This window comes from Lissotriton helveticus, chromosome 3_2, assembly GCF_964261635.1.
Source record: "Lissotriton helveticus chromosome 3_2, aLisHel1.1, whole genome shotgun sequence".
Taxonomy (NCBI): domain Eukaryota; kingdom Metazoa; phylum Chordata; class Amphibia; order Caudata; family Salamandridae; genus Lissotriton; species Lissotriton helveticus.
This window is the reverse complement of record NC_136062.1, coordinates 37,523,225-37,543,493: the sequence shown is the minus strand read 5'-3', so window position 1 is coordinate 37,543,493 and position 20,269 is coordinate 37,523,225. Positions and strand designations below refer to the sequence as shown.

Genomic DNA, 20,269 nt, shown 5'->3' with positions numbered 1-20,269 from the left:
ACGACAGTTGTAGAATGTAATAGACAAGCCAAAAAGGTTATCTGAAAGAACAACAGCGTGTGTCCCACAGTTAGCCTCAAAACAATTAATCTGGGTCAGTGATAGTATCTGCACCCAAGTGATAAACTATATATTCTTACTCACGTAACAACAAGCCACAAAATTGCTTGTAAAATAACATATGTTAAATCATTAGCCAAATTAATGCCGGTTAAGAAGTTATATCAACGATTGAAGACATGGTTGAAAAGTCGAGATTGAAAACCGCCACCCGAAAAACGGGCACAGTAGGCAAACGTAGTACTCACTTATAAAGGAGCCAGCCACGCTAAATCTCCGGACGCCCGACTGAGAAGTACGAGGGTCCCGTCTCACCAGCGGCATTATAGAAGTAACAGAACGCTGTGCACACGATGACGTAATCGCGTTGCAAAACAATGGCGGCCATTTTAGAACGGGCTGCCAAACGTATACTCGTGGGCAGAGAAACATATTAAAAATGATAATAAATTAGATCTCCACCATCCACGAGAAAACTCATCACTGCCTAATATTTAGGACCAAACCATAGTAAAGTACTAGTCGATCCTCTGTGACCGTGATAGCATGCTGGCGTTAGAAAAGACAGCGGCCATCTTGGGTCAGTCTCTAATTAGGAAGACTGGCTTAAACACATCAATAGAAGGAAGCCTCAATTCCCCACAATGTACAGATACGAGGAGGGAATATGCAGAGTAAGAATACAATTAATTAGGAGGTCATATTGAAATTCACCCAAAATCTAGAGGAGCGTGACACACAACTACTAAGGAATTGCACAACACCAAAAGCTATGAGCCACATCCAGATTACAACGATAGGACAGTGATTACGGAGTAATTCATGAAAGATAAAAAGATCATGCCAATATAGCAACAAATATTACCTAATGAATCAGTTTAAGACTCCAACTGGTATATGAGAACCAATATAATACACTCAGTAATCATCTCAAAGTGGCTAACGTATGCCATTCAATAAAATAATTCAGTCCGTTGTCTACTGTGTTGCATGACCAAATCCATTTGTTTTCTTTCTGCGTAGGCAGTTTATCGACATTTTGTCGCCTCTTTGTGTTCTTCACCACTTCAAGCACAAACCACTTCACTTCAGACGGCATATGTGACAACTTTTGATAATGTTCAACAGGGGGAGCAGTAGTAACATTACAATGAATACGTGATTGATGTTGTAGAACACGTTTTTTGATTTCTTGTGTGGTCTTTCCAATGTATGTTAAAGTGCATGGGCTCTGTATACAATACACTACATTCTTTGTTAGACAGTTTGAATGTGGTTTAAGTGTTATAACTTTACCATTTAGAAGGCAGCTTTTAACTGTGTCAGTAGTTGCACAAGAAGCGCACAACTACCGCATGGGTAGTGTCCTACTACTGGTTCTAGGCCCCAAAGATTTGTTATGGAATTGCACATGTCCAACATCAGGCCTTCTCAGGTGCTTCTTTCTCTGGGTGGAATTCTCTGACAACAAACTTAAGAAGAAAGCTCACTCCTATGTTCTTCAATAAGCACCTGAAAGCACATTTTCTGAACCCATGCTCTCCTTTCCTGTCCCTTTCTGTGCTTTCCTGTTTTTTCGTCCACTCTTTTTGGAACTCAGGGTCAATGATACCAGTGGGCCTGCAGCACTTATTGTGCCACCCACTTAAGTAGCACCTTTAGACATGTCCTGGACAAGCTGCTGAAGGTTGAATGCAGTTTTAAAGTGCCATGTCAATTTAGCAGTAAAACCCCTGTGCCAAGCCTTAAACTCCCCTTTTATTACATTTGTCACCCTTAAGGTAGACCGTGTGTAGCCGATAGGGTAGGGTGCATTGCATTGACTTTCCGGCTTCTCACTCTACGTTCTTTTCCACAGCATCAAATCCTTCGTCAAAGTTGTATCTGACCTTGTGGAACTGTCTCTAGGTACATCCCTCTGCCTCTGCCCTCTAGAGATTTTTGACTTCCATTTCGGCGACTAAGTCTGAATGTGGAAATCTTCACCACAGCTTCGACTCAAGGCCATTTGATGACGATGCTTCCTCCTCAGACACCTCCTTGACCTTTGCCGCGATGAACTTTACCTTCTCAGTACATTTCCTACAGGAATTTTTCTAAGTCCGAAGGTAAGCGCTGACCGGGCCCAATCCACTTATTGTATCTGAATTACGCTCCATCCAGTCAACTTTAACCTGGTCTCTTGTAACTAGATGTCTGCCATTGACACTTTGATATTTTAGGAACTAGTTATCACTAAAAACTTAAAAATTCAGAACTCCTGTCCTATTGATTCAATTTTTGTGGTTTTAGTTCAGTTTATTAACAGTTACTCTATTTTTCAAAATTGGTTTGCGATCTTTCTTGTTTTATGTTTTTACTTTATTATTGTTTGTGTGCTGACTAAATAATTTACACTTCGCCTCTAAAGTAAGCATAACTGCTTTTTGTGCCAAGCTACCCAAGGTAAAGCAGAGGTTAATTTAGTGATTTTTGTGTGGTACAGACTGCAAGGGCAGGGTTTGAAAAACCATTTAATTTTTACTAGTCCTGCAGGTCTAGTAACCTAACAAAATGTACTCGACCTGACTGAAATGCACTTGACCTCAGTTTCTGGAAGTGGAGCAAATGTGACAAGTTAAGAAGATTTGAAAGCATTTTTTATTGCTTATTCACTTTGTGACCAATAAAGATAACTTTAAATCTTGCTATCTTGTCACATTTCCTCTGCTTTCAGAGACAGAGGTAAAAAGTCAGTTTGTCTTCTTAGTAGGGCCTAAAAATAGATCGCTCTAATTGAATCTGGCTTCCAAATGTGAGCGGGCAAGTGGATTTTTCGAGCCCTGAAGGGATTGTGGCTGTTGCTTGACCAGGGCTCACACCCTAGTCAACCAACAACACAATTTCTCACAACACTTGATTCCCTCTTTCTTTTCCCTTCTTTACTTTCGCTGATTCTTTTCCCCCCTTTTACTTTCTCCCTCCTCTCATTCTATGGATCTCCTTTCTGTCCTTTCTTGTTGTATTAGTCTACTCTCCATTCCCCTTTATATTTCCTTCCTGACTCTCACTAATTCTGTACTCTTCCTCCCTCGTCTCCTCTCACTCCCTGCCCTGTTCTTCTTCCTGTATGCTATCTTGCCCACTGAATTACTCTGTCTTCCCCTTTCTAACCTCTTTCCCCTTCTCACTCTAATCTCTCCTATCCCCCCTCTTGATTTCATTATTTCCCCCACTTCTCCAACCTCTTTCTCCTGCTCTCTCTTCTTTCACCTTTGTTGCTTTATGTCCTTCCCTTCCTTGACATCTGTCTCCCCTACTAACGCTCTCTTCCCTTCACTCTCCTGTCCTTCCTCTTTACCTCTAGTCTACTCTCAACTTATTCACCCACACTCATATCACCTTCACTCTTTTATTATGCTTCTTTCTCCCGCCATTTTGCTCCACTTCTTCATCCTATCTTACCAACCCTTTCACTTTTAAACACCCTCCCCCTTATCTCTCAACCTCCTCCTCTTTACTAGACATTTTCTTGTTCCCTTTGTCTCCTGCCCCACCTCCAGTGCACCCTTTTGCTCCACTTCTGTTTCCTAACCCTTTCTTCTCTTTTTGCCACAGCCTCCACCAATCCCCTCCCTTTACTCTGTCCCTTTGCTCTTCCTTCCCCTCTTCTCCCCTCGCCATCCGTCTCCATTCTTTTCATCTTCTATAACCTCCCAACCATTCACCTCCTGTCACACTCCCCTCTCTCTGATCTTCCTTGCCCATTTCCCCCCTTCTCCTCCTTTCTTTTGCTGGTGCAGTGCAGCTAGAATACCCTCTTGATCTTCTCTACTATCTTTTAGTTATGATATTTTGTGATCCTTCCAATTCTGAAAGCATTTTTTTAAAGTGTTCTCATACCTACGTCCGGTACTTGGCCAATGGCGGCTGGTAGGGAATGGAGGTGGTGAGTAGGGGGCTGAAAAATATAACTTTTTTTAAATGCACTTACCTTTTACGTCGCCTCTCCTCCTTCTCTACTTTGCGTCACTTCCTGACAACAGTCCAGAAGAAGTTGCAGGAAGCACCCAGGTACACAGCCTTCAATGCAGTTTTTGATTCGTTTGAGCTTTGTGTATCGGTGCTCAGATGGGGACAAGGAGGCTGTGCAACGTGCGCTGAATGTTTGGCCTGGCCAAGACGGACGGCTAAGCAGTCATTCGCAATTAAGTGTGCCCAAACCACTCCTCCTCCTCCTTGAGCCATCAGCCCAACCCGGCAGTAGCAAAAAATAAATTGAAAATGTGGTTATTATTTTATTTTTCCCTTTTTCACTGCTCAAAGAGCAGTTCGGCAATACACAGATCGCTGAACTGCGCGTTTGGACCCTGCAGTTGAGTGTGCTGACAGCGTCTACTGGACAATGATACTGCTGACCAGAGCCACTGGAAATTGGAGTGGCTGAGAGGCGCGTTGAGGCTTGGCGACGCGGCAAAAAGAACGGTGCTGCTGTGGGGGACACCGGGGGAATCAAGAATATCACCGGACCCTCCCGATGATCTATTACCCTTCCTCGCCTCCCGCGCTGACAGTTGTGGTCAGGAGTCCTGGCACTAGCAAGTGAGAGACCGAGGTGAGGGGCTGAAGTGGCGGTGGATTACTGAGAGATCTATTGGCCACTACAGCGACTGCATTGCATTGAGTCCCACAACATTGTCTGCTGAGAGAGCGACAGCACTTGCCTCACTACGCAGTGGCAGCTTTGAGATCAACTGCCATCTGAAGGATTGGGTGTCTGTTGCTTTCTATGAAGAGCTGGGGCCTGCCCACCATTAACGATCCTGCCTGGGGCGGGTCCCGACTTAGCAACGGCTGCTACGCTGGCCTGGCATTTTCTTTGGGGGAATACCCAGCTGACCAACGAGATTGCCTCTCCAAGCGCCCCCCGCTGCTCATAGGGACAAAGTCTGAGGGCCCGCTATCTGTGCAGGACGGAGAGCTGAGCTGATGCTGGAGATGGGGGCCACGAGTCTCTAATGTGCCTTGCGAAAGACCGCGTGACCCGCAATGCTCCTCAGTCTACGATTACACCAGGCCCCTCATTCGACTGCCAGCATGAGCTGATCTAGGCCTCCCCACGGACGCACGTGTGTGTGCGCCTGTGCATGTATGAAAGACTATGTTCACATTTGTGTGTGCTTGTGCATGTCTGTGCGTGTGATGGTTTTGACATCTATTTGGGTGTTTTTGTATTGGAGCATGTGATTCTATGTATGCTTGTGTTTGTGCGCGCAGATGTTTCTGTATGTGTGCTTATGTCTGCTTGTGATGGTGTGTGCATTTATTTGAGTGTTTTTGTATTAGAGCATGGAATTGTATGTGTGCTTGTGCGTGTGGATGTTTCTGTATGTGCGCCCTCTGTTTGTGTATGAGAGTGTGTGTGCACATTTGGTGTGTGCTTGTGCATGTCTGTGCGTGTGATGGTGTGTGTGTGTGCATGTATTTGTGTGTACGTCCTAGGGTATTTTTGTTCTGGAGCATGTGATTGTATGTGTACTTGTGTTTTTATTTTTTTGATAGTTTCTGTATGTGCGTTTGTGCGTGTCTACGTGTATATGAGAGTGAGCTCATTTGTGTATGTCTGTGCACGTGATGGTGTTTGCGTGTGCATGTATTTGGGTGTTTTTGTATTAGAGCATGGGATTTTATGTGTGCTTGTGTTCTTGGATGTTTCTGGCTATGTTCTTGTCAGTGCGCATACGAGAGTGTGTGCTCACATTGGTGTGCACTTGTCTGTGCCTGTGATGGTGTGTGCACGCTGGATTTGTTATTTTCTGGTGGCCGCTGTCCTGTATATTGACTTTGACTGCCTGATGCCTAACCTTAGGATGGCCACCAGTGTACCAGTGTACAGTACAGTCCCCTGCCTGACTCCAAGATGTCTTCCATAGTGGTCCCCTACAAGTTGTTTTACTTCCCTGGGACAACCATTGGACATTGACCAGACCTTTAACCTATCCCCTAACCTACCTACACATCAGGACTTGGAACCTGCGGAACTTCCCCCAGACTGTTGAGACCTAGCGATTTCGCTGATGCCCGCTGCAGCTACCATATAGCTAAAGAGAAGATGGGTTGTGGACTCCCCCTCCCTGCCGTCACCTACCCAGCCGGACCTTGGGCAGATTTTCCCCTCGTCTCTACGTCCTGTCTTCCTCCTACCCCTTTACCCTATGCCCTTACCCTTCCTGCTCCATTCACCTTGTCCCCTATGTTTAAAAAAAAAATCTTTTTATTATTTCAAAAGGAAAAACAAACAAACATGAGATAGGACCATCATCAGTACAAAAAGTCCGACATTCCTTATTAGCGTAAACATCAACAGCGGTCCAGCAATCCAAGGAAGCAAGTATTAAAAGCACAGTTAAGGTCTCACTGCCCCTGGCCTGGGTCTGCCCAGCTGTGATAAGTGCCCTGGTTCTATATTCTAGCACATGGGAAAGTCTGGACTCTAGGTCATTATGCGGCACCTCAGGTAGGTCTGCCCTCATTGTCTAACTACCCCTAACCCCCCGCCCCTGCTGCAGGCGCATCTATCCTAAAAGAGTGAGTGTTGACCAATGGCTATTCTAGTATTCGGGGTGTGTGTAGGCCATCGCATCAATGATTGTCCTTACTATCTTGAGAGCCATGGATGTCGGGAGTCCTTTCCCTCATCAGTCTCCCCAAGCCCAATGAAAGTCACATATTGATGTTCATCCTATTGTCCCCTATATTCTTTAAATGCTTTTCTTGATACTTATGTAACTTTTAACTGATGTAATTTGCAACATTATTGTCCCTCATGTAAAGCGCTCTTATTCCATCGGGTCTAGCCAGCGCTATATAATAACTCATTACTTACATTTGTTCCCATTTAGTACTCTTTCTCCCTTTGCCTACCTCCCTAGCTCTTAGCTCCTTTCCACTCTCCCCTGAATCGCTCACCTTGCCTGCTAGTCTGCCTAGCCCCCTGTCCTTTGTGCCCTTTGACTAAGCACTCCTTCTCCCCTTGTTGGGGAAAGATACAATATTTATACTCTGGAGTCTCAGCATACCTGCCGAGAGAGTCCACTGCGCCAAGGGAGCCACTCACAGCTGAGGTATGGTATGGCACCCCTTGCCAAAGCACTCCCTCTCCCCTTTTTGGGGAAGGATCCAGTATGTAGGCCTTGGAGTCTCAGAGACCCCTCTGAGAGAGTCCACTGCGTAAAGGGAGCCTCCCGCAACAGAGATAGGGAAGTGATACCACTTCTCCTGGGATCACAGCTTTCTGGACTTTAATCGTTGCTTTGACTCGTCTACCGGTTTGTGTACCCGTCGCCCTTCCCCTCCTCTTTCCATGCGATGTCCTCCACCCTCCCCTCCTCTTTCCCGCCTTCATTACCTGTCTACTTCCGAAGGTCCTCCCCCTTCCCCTGAATCTTTCCCCTTGCCTGCTTTTCCCCTTTCGTATTTGTGCTTATTGTTTATCTTGACCTTACAAGTAACTATGTTGCTATGCTCTAATAACTGTGTAACCTTTGTAACGATGTAACCTGTAACCATGAACTGATGCTCATGTAAAGCGCTCCGATACTTCCGGGTCTAGCCAGCGCTATATAAAATCTTTAAAATAAAATTAAAATAAAAACTCCTCCGCCTTAGCGGACGAGCCGCCACTGTACTTGGCAATATGAAAATTTACATAAATAAATGCTTTTAACTCCACAAGCACATAACTTGAAGAACTTTATATCGTGAGTGTTGTGTGTGTGTGTGTGTATGTATATATGTATGTGTGTGTGTGTGTATATATATATATATATATATATATATATATATATATATATATATATATATATATTCACTGAAAAAACCATAGGTTTCACACATGTTATAGTTAGCTGGACATTTCACTCATGCAAAACCATTGAAATTCCCCCGTTATAGTTAGTTCAGTTAACTATAAACTATATCTCGCGCGCCCGCAATGCACTGCTGATGACGTCACATATTACATCACTCATGACATGGTCAGTGACATCACTCATGACATCACTCATGACATCTCAAACGACATCACTGATGGCCTCATCCAGTGAATGTGTGTCTTACTGAAAAAAAAATGTTTTTTATATATCTATATCTAAAGGTTGATGGAAGAATAAATTGGTAAATAAGTGTCTGAATGGATGTTTTTTTTGTAAAAATGATTGCATAACTGACTTATTAAGTGTATCTTAGTGAATACATGTATTAGCGAGTAATGTTTAAATATGTAAATATTTGTATCAGTTTCTCACTTTGTCTATAAGTGGCTGCATGGGTTGGTGAGTAGCTACATGAGTGTGTATATGGGTTATTAGTTTGTTTTTTGAGTCTCCGTATGAGTGTCTGTATGGTTCGGTGAGGGATAATACTTAGCGTATAGATGCATGAATGAGTGACTCACTGTTTGTATGTGTTTTGAAGACAGCATGTGTGCAGAACTGTATGGGTGGATGAGTGTGTGTATGGGTATGTTAGTGAGTGAATGACTGTCTCAATAGTATTCTTATGAGTAACTACATATGTTTTAATCTAGTATATGTGAGCATTGATGTATATAAGTGATTATAGGTGAGAGTGAGAGATTGGACGAGTTCCTGTATAAATAAGTATGTGTTTCTATAAGTGATTGTTTAAGAGAGTAAGTATGTATATGTTTCTGTAAAGTAAGTGTAGTGGTGTCTGCATAGCTGTATATGCAAATAAATGGATGTTTGATAGTTTATTTGCATGTGTGAGTATGTGTGTAAGTAACTATGGATGAGTGTCGGTGTGTAACAGGATGTATAGGTGTAAGAGTACATATGATGAGTGAGTACATGTATGAGTGACTATATAGAACTGTTGGTGAATGAGTGGATGTGTATGTAGATTTTGGAATTACTGAATAGGTTGTTCTAACTGGTATTGGTTTCTATATTTGAATGTGTATATCAAGGGTTATATTACGCTGAGAGGAGGTCTGCCACTCTGTCACAAGGATGATGTCATCAGTGATGTCATTTGAGATGTCATCAGTGATGTCATGAGTGATGTCACTGACCATCTCATGAGTGATGTAATATGTGACGTCATCAGCAGTGCATTGCGGGTGCGAGTTATAGTTAGCTGAATTAACTATAACGGGGAAATTTCAATGGTTTTGTATGAATGAAATGTCCAGCTAACTTTAACATGTGTTTAACCTATGTTTTTTTTCAGTGAATTTCTAAGGTTTTTTAAATGCTAATTCCTAACTATAACGTGGCTGAAACCTATGTTATTTTCAGTGAATTTCGAAAGGTTTTTTAAATTTTAATTCCTAACTATAACATGTCTGAAACCTATGGTTTTTTCAGTGAATTTCGAAGGTTTTGTAAATGATAATTTTAAAATGTATTAATTGTTATATTTTTTTATACTGATTTACTACATTATTTTAAATTATTTATTTTTAGATATTTTATTTTTTAAATTACATTACATATTTTTTATATAAATTGAAAAATAAATGTTTTTAAAAATATTGAAATTGTAATAAATATTTTTTTAATTTATATATATTTTATATAGCAGGCAATGATATCTTATGGAAGGAAATTGAACTTACTGTAAATACGATTAGAATTACTTTTCAGGATCAGTAGTGGGTTGAAAGATGCAGCACTGAGGTCTCTCCTGATAACAGGTGAGTAAATTGGAATTCGTAGTTCGGCTCCCGCCCTACCATAGCAAACAGCAGTGTCCCGGGGTAGGCACCCCGGGACACTGCAGGAGCCGGCCCTGGGGGGTGGCGGTCCCAGGGCCATCGAGGGTTTCAGGAGGGGGGCCGCGCGGCCCCCCTCCCACCTGTTAAAAGCTCCGGGGGTCGTGGTCCCCGGGGCTGGGGGGTCCGTCACGAACCCCCCTATTTTACATATTAGAGCCCCGGGGAGGTGGCGGTCCCCGGGGCGTCAGGGAGGGCTTGAGGCCCCCCCACACAGGTTTTTTTAAAAAAATTTATAAAAATGTAGCAACGGGGTGGCGGTCCCCGGGGCTGCGGGGGGGGCAGTGAGCCCCCCCCCGCATACTTTACAAAAAAGCCCCGGGGGGTGGCGGTCCCCGGGGCTCGGGGAGCCTTAGAGGACCCCCATTATACATATCCAAGCCCCGGGGGTTGGCGGTCTCCGGGGCTGCGGGTTGGCCGTGTGCCCCCTCCGCTATCATAATTACTTTGCCTCGGGGGTGGCGGTCCCCAGGGCAGTGTGGGGGGGGTTTTGGCCCCCCACACTTTGTTTCATTATGCCCCCTGATTTGGGCCCCCTGGGGGCTAATTTGAAAAAAAGCAGACCGGGTTTTTTTTCTTTTCTTGTGGGACCCCCTGAGCAGGCCTAGGGGCTCAGGGTGTTTCTACCCTGCCCCCTTTGCGTGTTTCCACTTTTCTTTTGCTGCTTTCTTGTGCCTCGGTTCTACCGAGGCACAAGATGGCTGCCAACACTTCCTGATTTGGAGTGTTGACAGCCAATTAGCATACAGCTCGTGCTCGGGAAGGTACGCGTACTGTACGCGTACGGTACTTCATCTAAAGATATATCTATGATTTTACTTTTGATTTTCTCAGGAACTACTGAACGGATTTACACCATTTAACAAAAAGGGTAATCTGCGAACCAAACTCTACCTTTTTGCCAAATTTGGTGTAATTCCGTTCAGCCGTTCGGGCTGTAGCCCTGGCTAAAGGTCCTATAGAAAATTGCATGGGGAATACACGTTTTGGGACCCCCTTTTTTCCCGGCCCCCGCTTGACGAATCAACCCCAAACTTTCAGGGAAGGAGCGGATCGGAGCAGGCCATTTTCTTGGAGAATTTCGCGAAGATTCGTCCACTGGCGCCAAAAGATTATTCCAAATAGAATGTTGCAGATTTCCTATGGAAACTAGGTCCTAACTATAACTACCTACTGGCGACCGAGTATAGCAAAAGGAGAAAAATTGAGTGACCATGCAGAATTGGCGGATGTCCTACAGATTGATTAAGTCAAGTTAAGTATGACTATTATTTCTATTTATATCCTTGATATTATCTCCCTCTATGTATGATAGTTCTTTTTAAATGACATTGTAATGAATGGCAATGTTACGTACAAGTCAATAAAACAGTATTTTGTGAGGTGCCAAAACCCACAGGCATTCTTAAACCAATTTTTCCATCCTAGTCCGGTCATTCAGAACGGGAGTTTTCGAACCCTCCTTCAAGCCATTGCTTGATTGAGTTTTCGTAATCCAGCTGAGAATTCCACAAGCTGTGGGAGACTGAGCAGAACCTTGTGAGCTAGCAATAAATGTAAATCATTTATGATGACAGCCACAGGGGGTGGGGGGGGATTAAGAGGGTGAGTGCAGTGCATTTTATCTTAAAGGCCTTGCTGCAAGTGTTCAGTACCCCTATAGCATCCATATTAGGCAGAACCAGCACTTTTTGTGGTTTGCTTTACAGGTACTGACTAGCAGGAATCTTAACATGCTAGAGGTGTAAAATTTGTTACGTATATAGTTGACCAAAGACATTTGGGAAATAGAGATGGTGCCAAAAGTTTTTACGTGAAATTTGAAAGGTATTTGTAATTCTAGATTCAGCATTTTTTTCTAAAATAATATTCTATTTTCGGGCTTTGACTCATTCAGGCTCAAACTACCAGTGGTAATTGATTGCTAGATTTCAAACGTAACGTTGACTTCCAACAAGACTAATATAAAGGCTGAGTATATACATTGAAAAACCATGGAGAAAGATCGGAGCCATGTGGTATTCCGTTTTAAACATTGATGCTTTTAGCTCTTATAAAACCACTATTATAGATATCTTGTTAAATAGAGATACTTGACACCCTTGTCAGATCTCTTGACCTAATAAAAATGGGATGGTAAAGGGTGTTCAAAGTCTCCGAAAGGTATAATAGCCTGAATGAACCTGATCTCCAGTATCCGTGATGTTGTAAATGGCTATCTGAAAGTCAACGAGGGCTGTCACTTTACCCCATGTGGGGACACCCCATTGGTTGTTCCTAATGAGTTAACTTTACTCAAAATGTCTCTCGAGTTACAAAGTGAATGACACATCCCACAGAAATGTTTAGCTGGAAGAGATTTTGAAAATGTGTCCATTGTTGCTGCGGTCTAGAGCATCTAGGGAAAGCAGCAATGAGCTTGGAAGGACTACACCCGCTCACCTTTTAGTATGTATTTAACAGTTAAATTACTGGGTGATAGGAATGACATAGAGTCTCATTGGTGTTTACCAAACTATGTTTGGCCTAACATTGGCTGCTTCTGTGAGTTCAGTGAAACACATCTAGAGCCTTCCCAATTCAGTAATATCCTCTACAAGTATTGCCACTGTGCTAGATTTATGACTGTCTGTTAGAATCTATGTGGAATGTTTGTAATTAGAATTGCCATAGCAATAAAACATAGTATTCTGTGTGTCTTATAGATTTTACTTTTTGCCTTTTCCTTACCTCAAAGCGAGGGTAATTTCCCCTACTACCTAAATGAAATCTCATATAGTTTTCTTACTTCATGTGAAGTTTTCTGTTTCCTCTAGATGTTCTGAAGTTTAATATATCAGGCAATAAATACATATTTGAACGAGTGATAGTATCAAAGCATCGGACAATAGAAATGTTTGTGTTACAGCTGTGTCATACTGTAGGGTAATGTGTATAACTGTCATTTATTAAAATATAGACCTTTCTGCCGGAATAAGCGATGTCACAGAAGACACCCCCTTTTATAAAAGAAGTGGAAGATGAAAAATGCAATTCTCGACCAGAAAATCCACAGACCATTACACCTGTCAACGAAGATCCCCTTCAGAACTTGCAGTTGGCGTCGCAAGAGGTGCTCGAAAAAGCCCAGCAAAATGGAAGATCAAGATGTCCAAAATGCACTGCCTCTCGGATGTTCTATTGCTACACGTGTTATGTCCCAGTTGAAGCTGTTCCAACAGGAGATCTCCCCAGGGTGAAGGTTGGTACTCCTAAATAATCCTTCTTTGTGCAATACTCGTGTAAGGATGTGAGAAGTTTCTGTTTTGAACACCCAACCAGAATTCCCCATCAGAACCCAAACCTGAATTGCCGTACTCCATAATGACTATTTGTGTTACCTAAAAAAAAAAACATATCACTCTGGATATCTGGCACACCACGGTTGTGAAAACTCGTTCTCATTTGGGAGTGAATTAGAATGTACTAAATAATTATACTTATGCGTTTGTTAGTAATAATTTGTCTAGATTCCTTCTAAGGAGTTTTCTGCTTGCTTGCAGAACAATAGTTTCTCTGTTTTCTATTTCAATAAAGTATATAATGCAAGCATGGTATTAATAGGAATTAAAGTCATGTCAGCTCACAGTGAAGAGAACATCTTTGTATTTCAATTCCTACCCTTATAAAAAGCATTACATATGCCACAAATTAAATGGCTGGTAGCTTTTGCGTTTACGAGAGGACAAAGAACATAGCTGCTCTCTACTTTCTCTCAGGCTAATTAACTTTTCTGGGTTTCTCTACGCAGATTGCATTTCGAAACAGATGCTTTTTCTTTAGGGGTTATTGTAAAACTACTAGCTACAAGTTCCAAATTCTTATTTGGCTAATTTAAACCATGCTTACGTAAATCTTGGATAAATTGGCAGCAGCTAGAAAAAGGAAAAGTGGCTTTTTGCCTTATTATATAAAAATTTTTTTTTACTTTGCATAACATTTTGTTATTACAGCTTCCATTTAAGATTGACATTATTAAGCACCCTAATGAGACCGATGGGAAGAGTACTGCTGCTCATGCTAAACTGCTAGCACACGAGGATGTGACCGTTTACACGTATCCGTGCATTCCAGAATATGAAGACCAAAAACATGAAGTAAGTGTGTTGCGCCCTTCAATAGTTTCTGTTGCCTAAAATAAGGAGGGTCATCCCATCCATAACAGTGTGTCCAAATGTGTTACTGGGTGTGCATAATATAATGCTTCCATAATTCTCCAATTATTTTCGTCAGATTTTTTTTCATCTCACAGATAGGCGTTTTAACCGCTTTCTTCCCAAAGTAATCCAACTGTGCCATTTGTGTGGGATTAAATTCTAGAAATTGGAACACAACTTTTGTTGTACAGCTAAACACATAACGTCGAACAGGACTGTAACATTTATGCCTTCAATTGTCATAGGGATGGTTTGCTTTTGGTTATCTGCTTGGGTCACTGACCACTTGCTCCACTTACTTCAGCTGCAGCTATGAGAAGTTTGTACTCCTTGACAATGTCTTCTTGCCTTCTTTTTGTAGTAATGTTAGCATGCTAAATGTTTCCTATGTAACAGAACACCAGATGTGTCATCAAGGAGTTCCATACTTATTTATGTCTATTGCTGTTGTGGTGCCTGGCCTAAGGTTTCACAGGGTTGTTGCTGATTAAACTTTCTTTGCTCTTAGGTCATTTACCTGCCTCCATGAATCTTTCCCCACAATTTTCTTATCTATAGATCACATTTTTCAGAGGATGCGGCTGAACAAGATGGCTGATCGGACATTCTGAGGGGGTAATTACGAGTTTGGCGGTCTATAGGACCACCAAACCCTCAGTGGATACCTCCGCACCAGCAGTCTGACTGCCCTATTTCGAGTTCAGTATTCAAACCGCCGCAGTTCCACTGCAACTTCTAGGGACCTTTTTAAAAGGCATCACCAAAGGACCGCCCACCAGACAACGAGAGAACTTGTAATCTGGCGGGTGGCTGGCAGTGGACTTTGGTGGTGTGGAAGGGTGTTGGCCGAAGTCATAATCAGGCCCTATGTACGAGCTCCGCTAGACGTCCTGCCTTATCCTTCGGAATCCTGTGCTTCCCCCCTGCTGATTTATTCATGGATGGTTTGCCCCAGGCATGAGCCGACTGTCTTAGTCCACTGATGCCACTGGGGAGTGACAGCTTGTAGCGATATACCCGAAGTCGGCCTGTGTCCGCATCTGAGCTGCCCTATGGCAGCTGCTGTGAAGAGGCGACGGAAAGTGTCTCACCTCAGTGTGCTGGATTTAGGGCCCTATCAGACACATCGAGCTCTGCTGTCAGCAGCTGGAAACTGCCCGGAGCCAGAGACGCAGGGCCAACAGGGGCGGCTATCACCCCATTTATTATGCGGTTGTTCCCCTTCTGAGACTATGCAGATTCTCCTGCTCTCACCCCGGCGAACCATCAGAGAAAGACTTCTCGTCCCTGCCTGGTCCCTGTGTTGTCTCTGGGCAGCCCGGAATGGCTACAGGACAGCTGGAGATGGGTGACAACCTTGGCCTGGACTGTCTGGGGTGCAGCAAAGATGGAGGGGGAGTGTGGCAGAAGGTAGGCTGCAACACGTTAGCTCCCGGGCCCACCTTACATTATGGATGCACCAGGCGGTGGGTGAGTCCTGACCCAAGGCCTTTTGTTTCATGGACTGGCGAATTGTCCCCAGCCACCCCTTCCATGTGGTGGGAGACATAAGGAGGTGACACACGGCAAGCCGATCCACACACTAAATGGGTGGCTACCCCGACTAGAGACACTGCAGCAAGGGTCCGGCAGAACTCTCACCTCGAAGTGACATTGCTGCAGGTATCCGAGGAGGTGGCACTGCTTGGGAGGCGATGGAGCCTGACCTGACAGCTGGGCCTGGACCTAGATGGTGACAGTGTTGTTCTGGGATGAAGCAGTTATAGGGGCAAAGGATGCCCCGGGTCTTGCTTGGTGGGGTAGATCGAGGAGTGGTCGCACCCTGGGCCATGCACTAGTTGGAAGAAGGGACTCTTGCCTGTGCATAGAACCCCTCCCCCACCTCCTATCCTCAAAGGGGGAACTGGACTGTCTTATACCCACTTCGCCAGGCTGAAGCCTAGACTTTTGGTTGGGGGGTAGAGCGGCCCTGGAGGTAATTGTGTGATCCTAGGAGGGATTATACCCTTCACTCTTTGCGGCCGTGTCTGGGATGCAGGTGTCACCAAAAGGTGTTTCACCACTGAAACCCCTGGAAGCTTCTAGAAAGGCTGGACTGGCGCTGTGAGGGGTCGCGATAGGGCTTCACACACGAAACAGCGGACCAAAAAGGACAGGTACACGGAATCTGGAGGTGGCCTCACATGTCTGAAAAGGGATGAGGGTGTGACACGATCCCAGACGCAAAACATTGTCTATAGTGCCGAGATACTAACAGCCATTGTGCAACTACAACACACCTTGGAACAGAAAATGGATGCAGTATCCATTGGTGTGAATCTCTTGGGAGCGGACCTACACAAGGTGAACGAGTGCACTCCAGAGGTGGAGCATCTAGTGGTAGGGATCACTAAGAAAAGAGGAGAGTTAAGGACGATTGTCCCCACCCTCACCAACCAAGCTGGGTCCCTGAATTCGCTCATGGAAGACGCGGAAGGTAGAGTGCAGAGATTCATCCTCCGATTAGTGGGTTTCCCAGGGGGAGGGAACAGGGGACAGCGCCAGAACAGTTCCTGTAGGGTTTGCTCAAGGCCTTGCTCCGGCCAGATTAACTCTCCCCACTATTTGTCATAGAGCGAGCCCACCGAGCACTAGCAACTAGAATTTCCCCCCCCCCCCCCCCCCCCCCCGTGTAGAGACTAGGGCGATGAGTGCTTGGATCCTAAATTATCGTGCCAGAGACACTGTCCTGAAATGGGCTCGGACACAGGTATATATCCAGTATGAAGGCCGAAATTCAGTATTTTCCCTGTCTACACTAGAAGCGTGAGGCTAGCTAGGAAAAATCTTTCCTGGTTGTGAAGTAGAAACTGGAAAAGCTAAACATCTGTTACATGTTACTATTCCCAGCGAAACTTTGTGTGGTGTATGAGGGCCATACACACTTTTTTGGTGGGCTGGAGGAGGTGTGGGACTGGCTTGACTGGGTTGGTCAGAGTGGTGGCACTGATTCGTGGTCCCACTGAGAGCATAGCTCTGGTAGCAGAAACCGACCAACTGCTCCGGAGGAGAGGCGCAGATGGGGAACCCTGGTGCACTCGGCCACTCTAGACCATGGGCTGGGTGCAATGGCTGGCAGTGGGAGCACTGATGGAGATGATTCGGCTACGCTGGGGAACTGACCTGCATGAGTATGGACAGCTTGATGCTCCATCCACACTGCTACATGAGTAGTCAGTTACTCGGTTTTAAATGTATCTGCACCTTATGGTACTGTTTACATTGGGGCAGCGATGGGATAGTGCACCTTAGTACATCACTCACCTGCATTTGGACCTAGACTCGGACGAATCGCTGCATAAATTGGTCGCAGACCTCTAACCTTTTGGCGTCGCAGGTGCGTGACCCCGGAACCGGCCGCATACAGGTCCGAGCTTAAAGGAGGTACTGGGTCTACCGGGTGGAGGGAAACTAGCATGGGTAGCACATCAGGGATGCACTCCGAAGAATAAGTAGTACGACTTTATGGACGAACCCAGAGGAAGCGTGTACTGGAATAACAAGAATGAACTGGTTAGGTGCTATAGGGTGGGTAGACCTGCTTAGTTAGAGTCTTTCTTGGATGATATTCAACCGGCACTAACCAAGAAACTATTTGTACAATTCAGATATGGATCTCTTTCCCTGCGTGCATTTTCCAATAAATGGTCAGGCGCCACCTTTTTACGGTGCCCTGCCTGTAGCTGTGAGGTGGAGACAGAATGTCATGGTTTTTTTCAGTCCGGGCTATAAAAAAGCCAGGCTTTAATGGCTGATCCAATTGTGCAGAAATTTAGGGCCCAAGCATTGTGAAGACGTATTTAGAATCCTGAATTATAACACTCATAAGCCAATTGTATATGCAGTGTCGTGCTTTTTAATCTCTATGAGGCGTGCGCACAAGTTCTTTTTGAACACCTACTTATGGTCCTAGGTTGATGCACCTTTCTTTTCCCGTCTGGGATATCTCCCATTTTAACTCAATTCATCTAAGTTAACCTAGTTTTTAATTGGTTCTTAGTTGTTCTTAATTTTATGGGAGCAGTGATTTTTAACTCAAATGTATTTTATAAGGGGAATTATTTTCATTCTGCAGGTTGCTCCTGGGTAGCAGCAGGCAGGTGATGGTGGTGGTGGGCAAATGGTGTAACCAACTAAGGACCGTTTGGAGTTAATAGACTGTACACTCTGACAAAAACTTTAACTCTGTTTATTTATTACTTGGGTTGTACATTTTTATTATTATTGTTTTAATCTATCGTACATTTATTGCACGTGCACGTTTATGGTCTATTGACCGAAATAAAGTTTTCAAAGAAGATATTATTTCAGCCGGCCACAACAGAAGGGACCATGACTGGTCGGAAGCGTACCATGAAAAAAACTCTTGGGAGAACCGAGCACAAAACTTATACCTTAGCGTTGAAAAGATTAACTGACACCTGGTCACAGACTCGTAGCTGCTATTTGATAATCAAAAAGTAAAAAGCCTGAACCAATGACACAACAAGTGTGTGGTAAAGCCGCAACAAGACACCAGCCTTTTTACACGCCATTCACACACCTTTCATTTGTGACACATGCAAGACTATTCCCACTGCCAGCTGTGGGCCCAGCACTTTACAACACTTACATCAACGGGCAGCGCCATTCAAGGGCCCTTCACTTTCATACGCCCAAATGCCTGACACCTCAACCACACTGGCGTTTGGCTATACGTGAGTACAAACGGCAAGTCACTACTTACACAAAGCCAGTCCACCCACTCTGCCAGCCAATGGCCAGTCCACGCACTCTGCCATCCAAATGCCTGTCCAAACACACCACCAGCCAAGCGCCAGTCGACGCACACCACCAGCCAAGCACCAGTCCACGCACACCGAAAGCCAAGCGCCAGTCCACGCACCCCACCTGTAGGGGACAGTCCACGCACCCTGCCAGCCAAGCGCCAGTCTACACACACCGCCAGCCAAGCTCCAGTCCACAAACACCGCCAGCCAAGCCCCAGTCCACTCACACTGCCATGACATTTTTAATGCAAAAAAGAAAACACAAACCAATTGGCAATAGATACAAAACTATAACTACTAGCACAATTGCTCTAACTAAATACATCACACTAATACCAACCATAAATCTGAACAAAAAATATAAAACGATACAGACCAGTCAGTTTACTTTAACACTCACATTTACAACCAAAAACTCTGTTGCGTGTGGTGCAATTTATAACATGTGGGGGCACACAGCCCAGGATTAGAAGGACAATAGGGGCAGTATAACCGACTCTCCTTTCACACATCTCTTCGGGCACAGACTCTACATTTCTTACTGTGAAAGTCTTTTTGTTTGGCCGTGGGAGGAAAAAGATCAGGAAAGTGTTGATCTTTCAATCTAGCCACTTCCTCCACCACAGTTTCCAGCGGTGTGAAATTTAATAAAATATCCACTTGCCCATGGGGCAGGTTGCTTCATAAATCTACTTGTCCTGTAACAAATTCCACTTGCCGCTTTAGTGACGTAGTACAGCGACAAATTCAATACTAATAATACATTCTTTCAATTAATGAACCATTAATACAAGTGTGAACAGTTTTAACATATGGGCAAAAATATTATCTTAACTGCTGACAGTGTCCTTCCCTGTTACATAATGTGGTACTGCAAACTGGCAGCGAAAGGGTTTCTGCTGCAGGGGGTTGGGTCGACTTGTCTCAAGGACAAAATACACATGAAAACTTGTTGCCCTTGACCCTAAACAATGTGTCCTGGGCTATTGGAATTCTACTTCCCTGCTGCTTCTCTGGGAACTCCTGCCTGTTCCACTAAAACAAAGCTGCCTATCAGAGACTGCTTAAACTGAACAAATGTCATCTTTGATTTGGAGAACAATCCTTAAATACAACAAAGACTTTGTAGCTTCCTAAATGGGATAAATGGATAGCCAACTTCTTATAACAAACTTACGACTAACGAACAGCAGTGTAAGGTTTCTACCTCTGATCTACTCGATCTACACCACACATGTGCTTATGGTAGTCTAAAATGCACACAAATTTGTGCACTTCAGCACCTGTTCCCACACCGTCACAGGTGATGAGCTTTCATCATGAATGGTAGTTAGCATATAGACATCTCTCCAGTCATAATATTTCAAAGCTATAAGTTAATCACCTGTGCAAGGCACTGCACTGTCCCTTTTGGGTAACCTTTACAGTTA

The 20,269-nt window shown here is 44.2% G+C and overlaps 1 protein-coding gene across 4 annotated transcripts in view; it reads left to right on the top strand.

Moving 5' to 3' along the window:
• Window positions 1-20,269, top strand: part of DTWD1 (DTW motif tRNA-uridine aminocarboxypropyltransferase 1) — a 151,102-nt gene that overhangs the window by 34,778 nt on the left and 96,055 nt on the right. For 3 of the 4 annotated variants that reach the window (XM_078684778.1, XM_078684779.1, XM_078684780.1), the window contains exons 2-3: window positions 12,795-13,076; window positions 13,828-13,971. In XM_078684778.1, coding sequence (XP_078540904.1) covers window positions 12,816-13,076; window positions 13,828-13,971 — 405 coding nt within the window. In that variant the 5' untranslated portion in view covers window positions 12,795-12,815. Of the gene's footprint in view, window positions 1-1,918; window positions 2,169-12,794; window positions 13,077-13,827; window positions 13,972-20,269 lie in introns of all 4 variants that reach the window. The other variant, XM_078684777.1, reaches the window with a different exon arrangement.